The 18,332-nt window shown below is 40.8% G+C and overlaps 1 protein-coding gene across 13 annotated transcripts in view; it reads right to left on the reverse strand.

Moving 5' to 3' along the window:
• The window catches only part of NCKAP5 (NCK associated protein 5), a 1,217,724-nt gene that overhangs the window by 352,346 nt on the left and 847,046 nt on the right, over positions 1 to 18,332 (reverse strand). For all 13 annotated transcript variants that reach the window (XM_086350084.1, XM_086350120.1, XM_086350141.1 and 10 more), the window contains one exon: positions 14,528 to 14,615. In XM_086350084.1, the coding sequence (XP_086206210.1) occupies positions 14,528 to 14,615 (88 nt within the window). The remainder of the gene's footprint in view (positions 1 to 14,527; positions 14,616 to 18,332) is intronic.

Consider the following 18,332-nt stretch of genomic DNA (forward strand, 5'->3'; position numbering starts at 1 on the left):
CAGGAAACAGAGACTGGAACTCTGCTGCTCCCGAGAACCACAAACAGAAGTTTCGTTTTGCATTTACGTATGTTCACAAAAACAAAATGAGATTATGTTAGAAGCTTGGAAATCCACACTTTAAATATAGTAGGAATATTGTTGCTTTGAAAAGCTTTCTTAGAAAGGAATCTTTTGTGATTATTTAATTTTTCAGCCCTAACTTTTCTTGAGCGCACTCAAATTTTTTTATTTGCCCAAAGTACATTTAAGTAATTATAGGGAAAGAAGGTAAGGTTTAAAGCAAACAAAACAAAACAAAAATCCTATCCCTGATAAGAATAATCGTTTACAAACATTTCTCCAAAGAAGAGATCCAGATGGCTAAAAGACACATGAAAAGATGCTCAATGTCACTAATTATTAGAGAAATGCAAAGTAAAATTACAGTGAGATATCACCTCACACTGGTTAGAACACACATCATCAAAAAAATCTATAAATTGTAAATGCTGGAGACGGTGTGGAGAAAAAGGGACCTTCTACACTGTTGGTGGGAATGTAAACTGGTGAAGTCACTATGGAGAGGAGTATGGAGGTTCCTTAAAAAAGCTAAAAGTAGAGTGACCATATGATCCATTAATCCCACTCCTGGACATACACCTGGAGAAAACCATAATTTGAAAAGATTCATGCACCTCAATGTTCATAGAAACACTATTCACAATAGCCAAGACACAAAAGCAAACTAAATATCCATCAAAGATGAATGGATAAAGAGGATGTGGTATGTATATACAAAGACTTATTACTCAGCCATAAAAAGAAAACCATTTGCAGCAACAAGGAAGGACCTACCCTAGGGTTACAATACTAAGTGAAGTATGTCAAAGAAAGATAAATGTCACTTATATGTGGAATCCAAAAAAAAATGGTACAATGGACTTATGTACAAAACAGAAATAGATCCAAAGACATAGAAAAAAAAATCATGGTTACCAAAAAGAGGAGGGGAGAGATAAATTAGGAGTGTGGGATTAACATATATACATTAATATATATAAAACAGATAATCAATAATAACTTACTGTATAGCACAGAGAACTATACTCATTATTTTGTAATAATCTATAAGGAAAAAGAATCTGAAAAAGAATATGTGTGTATATACACACACATAAAACCTACTCACTTCTCTGTACACGTGAAACTAACACAACATTGTAAACCAACTAAACTTCAATTAAAAAATTCTAAATTATGAACTAATGTTAACATCTCTGCTAGGCAGGACTTGGGCTTCAATGAGAAAGACCCCAGCCTGTGTCACACGCTTTCTGCATACATAAAAGAATCTGGATATGTATTTGATGTTTGACAGATTTTAGAATGACTAGAAAGATTTCCTTTTCCCAAGCATCAGCTGCTTAATTACATCTAATACTACTTTTGAAGGAACTATTTAAGGAAAAATTCATTTTGATTTTCAATTAGATCATTGAGAATGGAAGTAACTGGGTTATAAGACAATAATGCTTTAAACACAGGCTAAAGTTTCCAGAAAAACATCTATTTCTGCTTTATTAACTATGCCAAAGCCTTTGACTCTGTGGATCACAATAAACTGTGGAAAATTCTGAAAGAGATAGGAATACCAGACCACCTGACCTGCCTCTTGAGAAACTAGTATGCAGGTCAGGAAGCAACAGTTAAAACTGGACATGGAACAACAGACTAGTTCCAAATAGGAAAAGGAGTACGTCAAGGCTGTATATGGTCACCCTGCTTATTTAACTTACATGCAGAGTACATCATGAGAAATGCTGGGCTGGAAGAAGCACAAGCTGGAATCAAGATTGCTGGGAGAAATATCAATAACCTCAGATATGCAGATGACACCACCCTTATGGCAGAAAGTGAAGAGGAACTAAAAAGCCAATTTCACAATTTGTATGGAAATACAAGAAACCTCGAATAGCCAAAGCAATCTTGAGAGAGAATGGAACTAGAGGAATCAACCTGCCTGACTCCAGGCTCTATTACAAAGCCACAGTCATCAAGACAGTATGGTACTGGCACAAAGACAGAAATATAGACCAATGGAACAAAATAGAAAGCCCAGAGATAAATCCACGCACCTATGGACACCTTATCTTTGACAAAGGAGGCAAGAATATACAATAGAGAAAAGACAATCTCTTTAACAAGTGTTGCTGGGGAAAGTGGTCAACCACTTGTAAAAGAATGAAACTAGAACACTTTCTAACACCATACACAAAAATATACTCAAAATGGATTAAAGATCTAAACGTAAGACCAGAAACTATAAAACTCCTAGAGGAGAACATAGGCAAAACACTGTCTGACATACATCACAGCAGGATCCTCTATGACCCACCTCCCAGAATATTGGAAATAAAAGCAAAAATAAACAAATGGGACCTAATTAAACTTAAGAACTTCTGCACAACAAAGGAAACTATTAGCAAGGTGAAAAGACAGCCTTCAGAATGGGAGAAAATAATAGCAAATGAAGCAACCAACAAACAACTAATCTCAAAAATATACAAGCAACTCCTGCAGTTCAATTCCAGAAAAATAAACGACCCAATCAAAAAATGGGCCAAAGAACTAAATAGACATTTCTCCAAAGAAGACATACAGATGGCTAACAAACACATGAAAAGATGCTCAACATCACTCATTATCAGAGAAATGCAAATCAAAACCACAATGAGGTACCATTTCATGCCAGTCAGAATGGCTGCTATCCAAAAGTCTACAAGCAATAAATGCTGGAGAGGGTGTGGAGAAAAGGGAACCCTCTTACACTGTTGGTGGGAATGCAAACTAGTACAGCCACTATGGAGAACAGTGTGGAGATTCCTTAAAAAACTGGAAATAGAACTGCCTTATGATCCAGCAATCCCACTGCTGAGCATACACACTGAGAAAACCAGAATTGAAAGAGACACGTGTACCCCAATGTTCATCACAGCATTGTTTATAATAGCCAGGAAATGGAAGCAACCTAGCTGTCCATCTGCAGATGAATGGATAAGAAAGCTGTGGTACATATACACAATGGAGTATTACTCAGCCATTAAAAAGAATACATTTGAACCAGTTCTAATGAGGTGGATAAAACTGGAGCCTATTATACAGAGTGAAGTAAGCCAGAAAGAAAAACACCAATACACTATGCTGCTGCTAAGTCACTTCAGTCGTGTCTGACTCTGTGTGACCCCACAGACAGCAGCCCACCAGGCTCCCCAGTCCCTAGGATTCTCCAGGCAAGAACACTGGAGAGGGTTGCCATTTCCTTTTCCAATGCAGGAAAGTGAAAAGTGAAAGTGAAGTCGTTCAGTCATGTCCGACTCTTAGCGATCCTATGGACTGCAGCCTACCAGGCCCCTCCGTCCATGGGATTTTCCAGGCGAGAGTACTGGATTGGGTTGCCATTGCCTTCTCCACCAATACACTATACTAATGTATATATACGGAATTTAGAAAGATGGTAATGATAACGCTGTATGCGAGACAGCAAAAGAGACACAGATGTATAGAACAGTCTTTTGGACTCTGTGGGAGAGGGAGAGGCTGGGATGATTTGGGAGAATGGCATTGAAACATGTATAATATCATATATGAAACGAGTCGCCAGTCCAGGTTCAATGCATGATACAGGGTGCTTGGGGCTGGTGCACTGGGATGACCCAGAGAGATGGTATGGGGAGGGAGTGGGAGGGGGGGTTCAGGATGGGGAACACATGTATACCCATGGTGGATTCATGTTGATGTATGGCAAAACCAATACAATATTGTAAAGTAATTAACCTCCAATTAAAATAAATAAATTTAAACAACAACAAAAAAAGAAGTCAAAGAGGAGAGTGAAAAAGTTGGCTTAAAGCTCAATATTCAGAAAATGAAGATCATGGCATCTGGTCCCATTGCTTCATGGGAAATAGATGGGGAAACAGTGGAAACAGTGTCAGACTTTATTTTGGGGGACTCCAAAATCACCGCAGATGGTGACTGCAACCATGAAATTAAAAGACGCTTACTCCTTGGAAGAAAAGTTATGACCAACCTAGATAGCATATTCAAAAGCAGAGACATTACTTTGCAAATAAAGGTCCGTCTAGTCAAGGCTATGGTTTTTCCAGTGGTCATATATGGATGTGAGAGTTGGACTATGAAGAAAGCTGAGCACCGAAGAATTGATGCTTTTGAACTGTGGTGTTGAAGAAGACTCTTGAGAGTCCCTTGGACTGCAGGGAGATCCAACCAGCCCATTCTAAAGGGTGTTGTTTGGAAGGAATAATGCTAAAGCTGAAACTCTAGTACTTTGGCCACCTCATGAGAAGAGTTGACTCATTGGAAAGATTCTGATGCTGGGAGGGAGTGGGGGCAGGAGGAGAAGGGGATGACAGAGGATGAGATAGCTGGATGGCATCACCAACTCGATGGACGTGAGTTTGAGTGAACTTTGGGAGTTGGTGATGGACAGGGAGGCCTGGTGTGCTGCGATTCATGGGGTTGCAAAGAGTCGGACACGACTGAGCAACTGAACTGAACTGAACTGAAAGGATCAATAACTGAGCTTAGACCATCACTGGAAGAGATGGAGCTGGGCTCAGATGCCACACAGCCCAGGGCTCTCCACAAAGATGTGCAGAGTAAAGGGATTAAGAAAACTGACTGCAAACCATTACAACACTGCTGTGCTCTGCTGGGACAATGGCACCTCCTGACAAAGCTCCCGCACTCCATCTTTGTGGTGACCTACTCTGCCTGCCGAGACGGTGCCAGGTCATTCACGGGACATAACCCTGGTGATACGTAACTTTGGGCAGAAGGTCTAACTGCTCTATGCCTCAGTTTCCTCTTTTGTAAAATGGAGACATTTCAAATGGTTCCTGTGAAAATTCAGTGAGCTCACACTTGTGGAATGACTGGACTGTGACCAGTCCATAGCTGCTCAGCATGTGTTAGAAGCAGGGGTCGTGGTGCTGCAGGCGTGTGCTTCGTGCTGCACTTTGTGTAGACCAGGTCTCACAGGGTTGCACAGAAGCATCAAAATCTCAGAGTTCTAAGAGCAAGAAAAAACACACAAAATCCTTTTTCTGTGCTAAGGGTTGCTGCCCTGAGTCTAGCACAGGGCTAGATTTTACTTAATTACTTAAGAAGTAATTTTACTTAAGAAGATTTTACTTAATCTTCTATATATCAGATCACATCAGATCAGTCGCTCAGTCGTGTCCAACTATTTGCGACCCCATGAATCGCAGCACGCCAGGGCTCCCTGTCCATCACCAACTCCCGGAGTTCACTCAGACTCACGTCCATCGAGTTAGTGATGCCATCCAGCCATCTCATCCTCTGTCGTCCCCTTCTCCTGCCCCTAACCCCTCCCAGCATCAGAGTCTTTTCCAATGAGTCAACTCTTCGCATGAGGTGGCCAAAGTACTGGAGTTTCAGCTTTAGCATCATTCCTTCCACAGAAATCCCAGGGCTGATCTCCTTCAGAATGGACTGGTTGGATCTCCTTGCAGTCCAAGGGACTCTCAAGAGTCTTCTCCAACACCACAGTTCAAAAGCATCAGTTCTTCGGTGCTCAGCCTTCTTCACAGTCCAACTCTCACATCCATACATAACCACAGGAAAAACCATAGCCTTGACTAGACGAACCTTTGTTGGCAAGGTAATGTCTCTGCTTTTGAATATGCTATCTAGGTTGGTCATAACTTTCCTTCCAAGGAGTAAGCGTCTTTTAATTTCATGGCTTCAGTCACCATCTGCAGTGATTTTGGAGCCCAGAAAAATAAAGTCTGACACTGTTTCCACTGTTTCGCCATCTATTTCCCATGAAGTGGTGGGACCGGATGCCATGATCTTTGTTTTCTGAATGTTAAGCTTTAAGCCAACTTTTTCACTCTCCTCTTTCACTTTCATCAAGAGGCTTTTGAGTTCCTCTTCACTTTCTGCCATAAGGGTGGTGTCATCTGCATATCTGAGGTTATTGATATTTCTCCCAGCAATCTTGATTCCAGTTTGTGTTTCTTCTGGTGCAGCGTTTCTCATGATGTACTCTGCATATAAGTTAAATAAACAGGGTGACAATATACAGCCTTGATGAACTCCTTTTCCTATTTGGAACCAGTCTGTTGTTCCATGTCCAGTTCTAACTGTTGCTTCCTGACCTGCATACAAATTTCTCAAGAGGCAGATCAGGTGGTCTGGTATTCCCATCTCTTTCAGAAAGAAATGCAAAAAAGCAAAATGGTTGTCTGGGGAGGCCTTACAAATAGCTGTGAAAAGAAGAGAAGCGAAAAGCAAAGGAGAAAAGGAAAGACATAAACATCTGAATGCAGAGTTCCAAAGAACATCAAGAAGAGATAAGAAAGCCTTCTTTAGCGATCAATGCAAAGAAATAGAGGAAAACAACAGAATGGGAAAGACTAGGGATCTCTTCAAGAAAATCAGAGATACCAAAGGAACATTTCATGCAAAGATGAGCTCGATAAAGGACAGAAATGGTATGGACCTAACAGAAGCAGACAATATTAAGAAGAGATGGCAGAATACACAGAAGAACTGTACAAAAAAGATCTTCATGACCCAGATAATCACGATGGTGTGATCACTCACCTAGAGCCAGACATCCTGGAATGTGAAGTCAAGTGGGCCTTAGAAAGCATCACTACGAACAAAGCTAGTGGAAGTGATGGAATTCCAGTTGAGCTATTCCAAATCCTGAAAGATGATGCTGTGAAAGTGCTGCACTCAATATGCCAGCAAATTTGGAAAACTCAGCAGTGGCCACAGGACTGGAAAAGGTCAGTGTTCATTCCAATCCCAAAGAAAGGCAATGCCAAAGAATGCTCAAACTACTGCACAATTGCACTCATCTCACACGCTACTCAAGTAATGCTCAAATTCTCCAAGCCAGGCTTCAGCAATATGTGAACCGTGAACTTCCTGATGTTCAAGCTGATTTTGGAAAAGGCAGAGGAACCAGAGATCAAATTGCCAACATCCGCTGGATCATACAAAAAGCAAGAGAGTTCCAGAAAAACATCTATTTCTGCTTTATTGACTATGGCAAAGCCTTTGACTGTGTGGATCACAATAAACTGTGGAAAATTCTTACATATATATATATATATATATATATACACACACACACACACACACACACACACACATACACCATTATTTACGGATTAAGAAACTGCTCGTAAAAAACTTGAACTTCCATCTTCTTCCGAAACATCTGTCCATATTGTGTACATTCTGAGTCATCTGCATCTGCCGCAGTGGGACTGTGACTGCTGCCTTTAGACCAGACAGACTCTTCGGTCAGTTTGCCACTGTGTCCATCACTATTGCCCTTTGACAATAAGTCAGGTGTATGATGCTACTGTGGTTTTTAAAACCAAGGCCTTTTTGCCTTTGAATAACAAACACCACATCTTTCTATACCTATTTCCTTACCAAAAGTGGGAAAATAGCCTGTAACTCCCCCTGAGGACACACAATTGTTGTCATACCTAGCCCGTTTTAAACATTTGTATTATTTGGCAACTGTAGGTTTTTGGGTTTGCGATTATTAATCTAGTCCCAAACATCTTCATTCACACCCACACACACACACACAGTCTGAGGTCAAAAGTCCTGTTAGTGGCAGAAGCTGTACCCACATGCAGGTCTCTTTCCACCCCTCATTTCTGTTTGAACTTACCTGTCCACTTTTTTCTTTCTAAATAAATGAGCTAACGTAGGTTCAAATTCATGTTCCATAGACAGAAGCAGAGACAAGACGAAATCTATTAGCTACAACAAAGCAACACAAAAGGTAGCCACAGACACAAGAGGACTCTAATGGGTAATGTATCATCAGGATTAAAATTCTCTGTATCTTAGGTTGTCTAGGTTGAAATATTTTGACAGATGAAGCTGAAGGAGTAATGTCCTCTCGACGAACTGCTCCATTTCATTTACGCTTAATTGCCCTTGCTCATATTGAATCATGAATGTTTTATCTAATATGCTTCCTAACTACTCAACTAAATGAAATGGTTACAGAGGCTTCAGGAATACACTATATAACACAGAAGAAACCCCCATATGCCTAGGAAAAAAAGAGTTGGAGAAAGAAACAGAAGAAGAGAGAAACAGAAGATGTTTCTCCTTTTCAGCCTCCTTTACAGAAAATCCTTTGAAGTCTTTCGTTTTCCTGTAATGAAAGGAATCTGTCCAAGGCGCTAGGTATGTCACGTTCCCTCCATATATTGATAATATTTCTCTCACTCATGGGCTTGTCTCTCCCAAAAAAGAAATGTCAGGTGCAAATATTATATGGCTTATTAATTGATTTCACTTTCCTTTCACTGATTTTTTTGTATCTTGAGACAAGGGTTTTGTGAGCAGGGAAGTCTGTGTGTTCCCTCCTGCTCCATCTGATTATCTCACTGGTAACTTCTCAGTTTCATTCTATGTATCTCACTTAGGAAAGCCTGAGATTTCTTTCTAGTTCTACCACTTAGCATTTACCAGAGTTCAATCAGGCTTCTTTGAGACTCATCCTTAAAAATGAGCAAGATAATATCTACTTTACAGACTGCTAAAATGAACAAATGAGACCCATTCTGTGTAAGCACTTTGACAACTGTAAAAGCACCAAACGCATGTGTCCTGACAGTCACAGTTGTATTAAAATACCAGAGATATAAGATGCTCTGTGAAAGGCAGGCTGTGGCGCACATGACTCTTGAGTCCATGACATCAGAGGCGAAAGGGAAAGGGAAATCGATTATTGAAAAGAAGTCCTAGGCAGGAGCAGAGTCTCCAGGGACAGCAGAGCCGTAGGTGTGGTGGCATCTTCCTTTGTGTTCCCAGAACTCAAGCAGGCTGTTCTCTGGGCTCCCATCACAGAGTGGCATATATTCAATTATCTGCTTTTCCTCCCTAGTTGCCAGCATCCTGTAAGCTGAGCTTTCCAAGAGAAGGCATCTTTCTACCTCCAGCACTTAGCATGGTGTGAGCTAGGTACCTCCAGCCTGCTAGATTAATGTGCTATTTAGTGTAGTAGACAGAATAATGTTCCCTCACTTAAATGTCCACATTCTACCAAGCCTCAGACCTGTGAATGTGCTTCCTTTACCTTCTATGGCAAAAGAGACTTTGCAGATGTGATTAAATTAAATATCTGGAGATGGGGGATTATCCTGGACTATAGGGATGGGCCAGAAAAAGGAGACATTACAATGGAACCAGAGTTTGCAGTTATGTACTCTGGAGATGGAGGGAAAGGCCAAAAGCCAAAGAATGCTAGAATCTGGAAAAAAACAAGGAAATAATTCTGTCCTGAAACCTCCAGAAAGAATGTAGCCCTGCTGCTATTGTGATTTTAGACTCTGACCTCCAGAATTATAATACAATAAATTTGTGCAGTTTTAAGCCATTAAGTTTGCTACAGCAGCAACAGGAAATAATATACATAGTTGCAAAAGTAAATGACTATATGAATGAAGGAGCAAGTAAATGAATGAATGGAGAGAGCTCTAGGTGGACAGCGGAAAGGCCTAGATTCAAGTCCCATTTAGCAGAGTAACTCGGGCTCCATGATTTCATCCCTCCAGAATTTATCTGCATAAGGAGTTAAGGCCAAGGAGTCAGACCAACTAGGGTTCAAATCCCTTCTAAGCTATTTCCGTTTGCATTCTGGGGCAAGAGCTCACCTCTAGGAGTCTATGTCCTCGTCTGTAAGGTGGGAATAGTGACGGTACTTCCTGCATAGTTGTTGTGGGGACTAAGCTACAATCCAGTCCATAGTCAATGGGACCCTGAACTAGGTATATTTTAAACTGTGATCACATAAAAATGCTATTTATGTCACTTGATGCCAAACCTTGAAATTATGCAAATTCTCCAAATTAAGAAAAAAGGAAGTGCACGGTGACAAAGCTAGCGAAACCACTGATAGCCACAGGCAGGTTTGTCTTAGCTGCTGAACAAAAACGACTACTGACTTTCCAGCAGGTCTAGGTGAAATTATACAAGCCCTAACTGATTCAAGTAACCAACTCTGAGAAGTCGTCAGGAACATGCCCCTTGAATGAACTAGGACCACCTTTCAATGCATGCCAGCAGTTAGCAGGGGTCTGGAACCTAGAAAGCTATTACACTACTGTTACTATATTAATTCAAAGACAAAAGCCTCAAACTTCCACAACGGAAAATAGGTTCATGTCAGAGAAATCTTACTGTTGGAAAATTTGAGTCAGGTGTGTCAATAACCCTTCATATTATGAAACAATAAATTTCCCGGCTCTTACCCCAAGAATATGACCTCAGATAGTGTTAACTATGCAGTCCACTGTTTCATCACATACAGCTTGCACAACTGGTTTCACTACTATTCCCATATTTAGAACATTGTGATGACGGAGGTGACAGGGATCTCCCTGGAACTCAGGGCCACCCTTCTCTCTGTTCTCATGTCCTGAATCCCCAGAGGGCAAAGTTGTGCCTAATTCCCAATAAAACTCAATAAATAACTGTTCAATCTATAAATGACCTTTATGGTTCATGTAACCCAAATTCCTCTCTCATTTTCCTGATAATGAACCTAAGGCCAATGAGAGCAATAGCTGAAAAATCCCTTCCATGGAGCATGAATTCATGTTACTAACTGTCTCCTCCCTAGAGAGAAGAGTTGACTTCCCAAATCTAACAGACTGTACTATTAAGAGTAAAGAGGTTTTTTTTTTTTTTTTTTTTGGAGTTTGGAGTAGAGAAATGTTTATTGTAGGCCAATGCAAGGAGATGGGTGCTCAGTCGTGTCTGACACTTTCACCCCAGGGACTGTGGCCCGCCAGACTCCTCTGTCCATGATGATTCTCCAGGTAAGAATACTGGAGTGGGTTGCCATGCCCTTCTCCAGGGGATCTTCCCAACCCAGGGATTGAACCCAGGTCTCCTGCATTGCAGACAGATTCTTCACCAGCTGAGCTAAGGGCCTCAAAAATCCCAAATTCCCGCAAAGCTTTCAGCAAAGCCCTTTTCTAGCAAAGGTGAGGGAGGGGCGTGGTTAGTTGTTGCAAACTTCTTGGTGTCAGAACCTTTGTTCTTGAGGTCAAGTCATGGTCAGATAATGATGTTCCTGTAAACCTTCACCAAATAAAATTATTCCCTGTTCTGACAAGAACAGGCAAGGACATAAGGCACAACTTTCACCCTTCAAGGTCGAGGTCCTGGCTGAGAGGTGGCGGATTTTAGCTGGCAGTTCCCTAGGGCCACACACCCAGACCCTGCCCAGCTGTTGAGGCTGAGGGAGCCAGGTGTTCAAGACCCAACTGGTCCTCAGGCTCCTCAGATGGCACAGGCCAGGTACCAAAGACCAAGATCCAGGCAGACTCCCATTGCTATTAGGTCACAGAGGTGGGGATGGTGGAGAGATTCACCAGCAACTCAAGGGCCGGGCAACCTTGGCCAGAGCTCTGGGGCCTGGCAGGACACAACCCCCAGCCTGTTCCCTGTGCCTCGCCTCCTCCCCAGCTCACCTGCCGGCCTGAGGCCTCTTACTTCACTCTTCTAAGGACAACCCCTCCATCGACTATTGGCTGAACAAGCCCGGGTATTCTCCTTAAAATTGAGAAGCATCAAGGAAAAAGAGGAATCGTAACAGAGCGGGACAGTGCACAGCCCTTAGCAGGCAGCCATTGTCGAGTGCCATTACCACACAACACATTACCAGGCAATGGTTACCAGTTACCCTGAGACCACTAACGCCAGAAGGTTACAGCGAGGTTAGAGGGCCTGCTCAACCATTCGTCAGCGCCACAGTGGGCCCCTCCTCCAAGTAGCAACTCTCAAAGAGGAAATAGCTTTTAAAACACATTTTTAGAAGTCTCTGTTTTTCTAAGAAGCTTCTGGTTTCATAAAATGAATTCTGATGATAAGTGTTTATACCACAGATTTGGCTAATAAGTGGTAAAGAGATAAGCAAAGAATGATTAAGAGAAAATAAGAACCTGGATGAAACAGCCGCGATGAGGACACGGAAAAAAGCACAGAAGGAATGCTGAGTTACTTAGTTCTAATTGAAGCCAGGTGTTACCAGGGGGCAGCGAATATGATTCTTTAAGGTTAAACAGAACCATTTAATGCAAAGTCAATATGTTTTTTTTTTTTTAAACTTATACTTCAATTTTCTGCCAAAGAAGATATTACTACCTAGGAAAGATTCAGACCTAGAAGCACTTAAAACCTTATCTTAACTGCAGGCGACCATTCACCAGGAAAAGCTGGGCATGCCTTCCCCACGTGAAGATGACCTCAAGAAGAATATCAACCTTTTCCCTAGAAATAGATTTTAGTGGTTTTTCTACTGTCTTTATGGAGCTAACTTTAATCTCCTCTGAGTTAAGTCAACACCTTGCATTGTTTTCACTGGAGATGGAGAACAGTTGTCTCCGGTGTCAAATTGTAGACCTGTAGATGTCTCAAGTGGAGAAGGCAATGGCACCCCACTCCAATACTCTTGCCTGGAAAATCCCATGGACGGAGAAGCCTGGTAGGCTGCAGTCCATGGGGTCGCTAGAGTCAGACACGACTGAGCGACTTCACTTTCACTTTTCACTTTCATGCATTGGAGAAGGAAATGGCAATCCACTCCGGTGTTCTTGCCTGGAGAATCCCAGGGATGGGGGAGCCTGGTGGGCTGCCGTCTATGGAGTAGCACAGAGTCGGATACGACTGAAGCAACTTAGCAGCAGCAGCAGATGTCTCAAGAGTCAATGATTTAGGACGCAGACTTAGGGGCTTCCCTGGTAGCTTAGCTGTAAAGAAACAGCCTGTAAGTGGCAAAGAAATGAATGGTAGGTTTAATCCCTGAGTTGGAATGATGTCCTGGAGAAGAAAACAGCAAACCCACTCCAGTATTCTTGCCTGGAGAATACCACACACAGAGGGCCAGTGCGCTGCAGTCCATCGGGTCACAGAGTCAGACATTACTTAAAGAGTAAACACACACACAGACTTCTGAAGGCTAACTCTACCTAGATTTCTTAACTTTATATGATACTGTCACTTTTATTATTAGATTTCTCTCAATACTGTCATCATAAGTTGGGTTGCAGAGCCCAAACCCTGTGAATTCAGGGAAGCTAGTGTGAAATGACCATTTACCAGCTGGGTTCCTTTCTTTGCCTCTCCAAACCCACTTGCTTTCTTAGCTAGCCAAAACCTGGGGCCACCCAGTGATCATCTTAAACTTTGACCCATTCCCTTGACTTTTTTAGCTTTTAAAAGCTCTCTATGCATAGTTGTGCAATGGATATTGGGTGTTTATTTGTGATTTTAAGGGCTTTTCAATAAAAGCCTTCCATTGATCTAGATAGAATGCCTGGGCCTCCTTCTGCTGTCAGTGTCTTCTCATCTGTGTGGCCAACTTGGGTCATGCTCAGATTAGATGCCCAGCTTCCTGGTCTAGTCACCTTGCTAGTGTTTTTTGTTTTATTTTAAAGATTTATTTGTTTTTGGCTATGCTGGGTCTTCATTGCTGTGCATTGGCTTTCTCTAATTGTGGAGAGCAGAGCCTACTCTCCAGTTGCAGAGCAAGGGCTTCGCATTGAGGTGGTTTCCCTTGTTGTAGAGCATGGGCTTTATTAGGCACTCAAGTTTCAGTAGTTGTGGCGCATGGGCTCACCAGCTGTAGCTCGTAGGCTCTAGAGCTCTAGGTTCAGTAGAAGGGGTGAAGGGACATGGTTGCCATGCAGCATGTGGGATTTTCCAGAAACAGGGGTCACATCCATGTCTCCTACATTGGTAGGTGGCTTCTTAACCAATGGACCACCAGGAAAGCCCCTCATTTTACTAGTGCTAAAGCACCGGGGGATAAGGGTTATCAAAAGGTGACAACTTGTTAGTCTACTGACCACTGGCTCTCTTTGGATGTCTATAGACTTCATGTGGCCTGAGGCGCAAGGCTACACACATAAGCAGAGCGGACAGGCATAACCTCAAGCAGATCTTCAGCATCCTGGGATCGTCTTCCTCTCCAGGAGCCTGTCACGCACACTCACACTCCTGCCCCTTTACGTTGGCTTCCCTCTGCCTGGAATGTTCTTTCTCTTGTTTCTCTATTCCTCAGGTCCACTTTATATGTGACAGCACTGAGAAGTATTCCTTACCTCCCTGAACAGGAAGAATTACTCCCTCCCCTTTGTTCCCAGATACCTCTTTTTCAGCCCTGGTTAGAATTCTATAATACTTCTTTAGGTCTCTCTTCATCACTATAAACTTACATTTTGCACTCTCATACAACTAAATCTATGATTCTTTTTCACAAAGTACAAGAAATGAATGAATGAAGTAAACGTGTACAGGTTTCCTCAAACAGAGGTAACTGGGGTGGCTTTCAGCCCTGGGGTCGGACCGTCCTTTCTTATTTATCTCCAGGTAAGAATGGACAGAGATAGAGAAATCTGAGCAAAACAAGCTGACCAATAGCCAGCCAAGAGTAAGACATATGGTGTACCTGATAGACCATTATATTAACAGTTTCTTCTTTTTTCTGTTCCGGAGGTCCTTGACTCTGTAGTAGATTTCGTACTGTTTCTTCCATCCTGAAAAGTGAACAAACAAAAATAGATAGATGGACGAATAAATAATTTAAGAAATGTTTCCTATTAACATGGGTCTTATTCAGTTAGTAGAAATCATTCTTTAGCAAATGATTCCCTAAGCTTAAAGCCTAGGAATCTCTTTTCTCTCCTTTCGCCTTCATCCCCTGTATTAAGAATCTGTCGTAAGTCCTCTACGATCCTTTTGCAGAATGGCCCTGGCTTCTCTCTCTTTCTGTTTACCATTCAGGTCTCTATCCTTAGACTCTCATGTCTGTACTATTGCAAACATCTTCCAACATCCCTCTTCACTTTCAATTTGACACAATGTCACTCCAGTAATCTTTCTGAAATACTCTGATTTTTTAAAAATCAATTTTCAAAGTTGACAAATCCTACATGAATGCATTTTCACCATTAATATACTGTTACATCTTCCCATTGTGATCTCTCTATGTCAGCACACAAAGATACACTTTATTCTTTTCAACTACTTCCTAATATTCCATAATGTGAATGTACCATACATTTTTTAAACATTCCTCTGCTGATGGAATTTAAATTGCTTCAAAATTTTTGCTATTTCAATTAATAAATATCTTTACAAATACATCTTAATGCACATTTAAGAATATTTCTATAGGTCACATTATACCATATATTGTATGCCATAATCTTATTAAGTACCCACGTCAATGTACCCCTTCCCAATACCTCCCCTCTCAAGCCCAAAAGAGAAGAGTAAAACACACACACTCATTTCCATTTCCAGACATTGTCTCAAGCTGTTACTACTTTCTGGAATGCCAACAGCCTTTCATCTTCTCATGGGCCATCCATCTTTCAAAATCCACCTCAAGTTTCACTTCTAAGAGACTTCTTACTAGTACCCTACTTCTGTGAATTCTTACAACCCTATACTTATTCTTTCATTTTAAAATTCTCCATTCTAATCCTCAAAGATTTCATGTATGCATGCTTTGTCCTCTGAAGTAAATTATAATATTTTGTATAGAACCACGTCATATATTCTTAATTTATCCTTCAATTCTGGATAAAGTAAACACTCAGAAGACATTATTATGTGAATCTCTGGTTGATTCATTTTTTAAAAAATATTAAATGCTTACTCTGTAACAAGCAATGAAAATGTATATTCAAACTGTATTCAAATGGCCTTGTCCTTGGGACTTATCCGTGAGGATTCATGGACCAGAATTCTGAGACTGGGTCGCCTGAATGAAACACATTGAACACAGTGCTCTTGTGCCCAGAGCCTGAGTCGTCTGTCTCTTCCTGTCCCATCCTGAAGCATGTATTCTAGTAACTCAATATGATCCTAGTTCAGAAGAGTTGTAGGGAGAAGTAGACTAAGCCCTCTCTCTCACGCGGGCATCTAGCAAGACAAATTAGGGGCTGTAGGGGTCTATGCATTCCTGGAAGTGGCAAGGCCTTTACAGTAACCAAGGTAGTGTGGTTCAGAAAGCCAACTTCTCATATGGTGCATCATTACTTAGCAGCAGAGAAAAGACACTGCAGATGAACTAGGCTAATCCAAACCAGGGTTATAATTGGGGAAATTCTGCCTTCTCAGGGAGTGGAACCATTATCCTTTCAGGATTTGGAGAAGATGGTGGACACTGATTATCAGTGTGCAGAGATTGATTTTTTTGCACATTTACACAAGCCACCTCTTCATGAATCCATCCAGGAAAACAAAATATGTTCCTAATAGTTTCACATATCTCATTTTATTAATGGTTATTAAGCAGTACTTTAAACTTGTCAAAGAACTCTCTCATCTGTTAATCATTATAATGCACTTTTGGCTCAGTAGGTAGAGTCTGCCTGCAATGCAGGAGACGCAAGTTTGATCCCTGGGCTGGAAAGATCCCCTGAAGGAAGATTACAGCAACCCACTCCAGTATTCTTGCCTGGAGAATCTCATGGACAGGGAAACCTTACAGGATACAGTACATGGGGTCACAAAGAGTCAGATATGAATGAGCATATGGCAGTGGCAATGCACTTTTAAAAATATCATTATATCTCTGTGGTAGATAATAAAGCTGAGGCCCAAAAAGGTTAAGTGGCTTACTTACACGATCATGGTTAGTTGGATAGGGAGTTAGGATTAAACTATTTTCATGACTGTAAAAACAGCATCCTTTTTCCACTAGGCTTTATTTACATTCAAGGAAATGATTTTAAATGGAGTCTTAACTCCTAGTTAGGAGTTATATTTGTGAACACCTATTAGCTGCTAAACCCAAGAAAGCAAAAATATTATTTCTGACCTGAGGAGAGGTTAGAAAGACCTGGTAGAAAAGACAAAGTAAGTTTATGAGAAAAGAATAGGTGTGAAGAAGTTACAAATTCTGAAATAATAAGTGATTTTTATACTTTATAATTTCATTTTATAGAAACAGAAACAACCTCTTTAATGGTAGTAGATTTTCCATGATATTTGCTAAACCTATCATAAACAAGAAAAGTAGGGATTCATTGGTGGTTCAGCGGCTAAGACTGAGTTCCCAAAGCAGGGAGCCTGGGTTTAATCCCTGGTCAGGGAACTAGATCCCATATGCTGCAACTGGAAGAACCTGCATGCTGCAAGGAAGACTGAAGATCCTACATGCTGCAACTAAGACACAGCATAGCAAAATAAATAAATACAAACATTTTAAATAGGAAAAAAGAGAAGGGTAATGATACTGTTAATAACTTGCCCAAGATCACTCAGCAGAGACTAGACTCTCATCTCCTAAATATTAATCTACTCTTTTCCTACCTTAGCAAAGAGACTGAAAGTCTTTCTCATGTCAATCCATATTTTAATCATTTATATAAAAATTTGGCTTAACTACAGCCCAATAGGTAAAGCTCAGTTAAAATAAAATCTTGTCTTTGTCATCAATAAATTAGAATAGAATTCTGTTTCAGTGCATATCTTTTTTTTTGTTTGTTTGTTTCAGTGCATATCTTGCTGAATTATCTCTTCTGTATATTTAAAAGTTCTATGCATGAGTTGCTGGATTAAAAAGAAAAACATTTATTCACCTTCTCCCCTTTCTTCTTGACTTCACAGTTTAAAAAATAAGAAAGAAAAAAGAGGGCGTGGACAGAAAATTGTTAAAACAGAATCTCAAGCAGCCTAGATCCACAGTAACACTGTGAACACTTTTCTGGCACAAATTCATTATTAATTAAAACCAGTTATATATCCAAGCTACACCTTGGAACAGAGTTGTAGGGACTCAGCTTAACTCTTGATAAAAAAAAAATTAAGTTGTCTCATCTTTTCACAACCCTTATGAATCTGGTGACAGAGAAATATTTTGAACCTTATAAGAATATACCATTATTTATCCCCTAATGACATTTTTAAAAAAGATTATCATTTAGTAAACTCCCTTATTTTAAAAATCAAAAACTGTGAAGCACCATCCCTTGTAGTGCAGTGTCCAGTGACACTTTATTTTGTTTTATTATTTTGATAGCTGGTGTATGAGTCTAGTCTGCACACAGAACAATTACACCATCCGCTTCCCAAATGTGAACTAAAAATAATCAATTCCTTTCTCCAAGTCAGGCACAGGTAGAGTTTCTTGCTTGTAAGTTGCTGATTTGTTGAACATATCATTAAACACTAACCTTAATTAATATCTTCTAGTTCTGTTTTTTCCCCCACTTTTGTCTATCCTGAGATTAAATCCTTTT

Source organism: Bos grunniens, chromosome 2, assembly GCF_055505025.1.
Source record: "Bos grunniens cultivar Pamir isolate PY7600 chromosome 2, Bosgru_T2T1.0, whole genome shotgun sequence".
Lineage (NCBI taxonomy): Eukaryota > Metazoa > Chordata > Mammalia > Artiodactyla > Bovidae > Bos > Bos grunniens.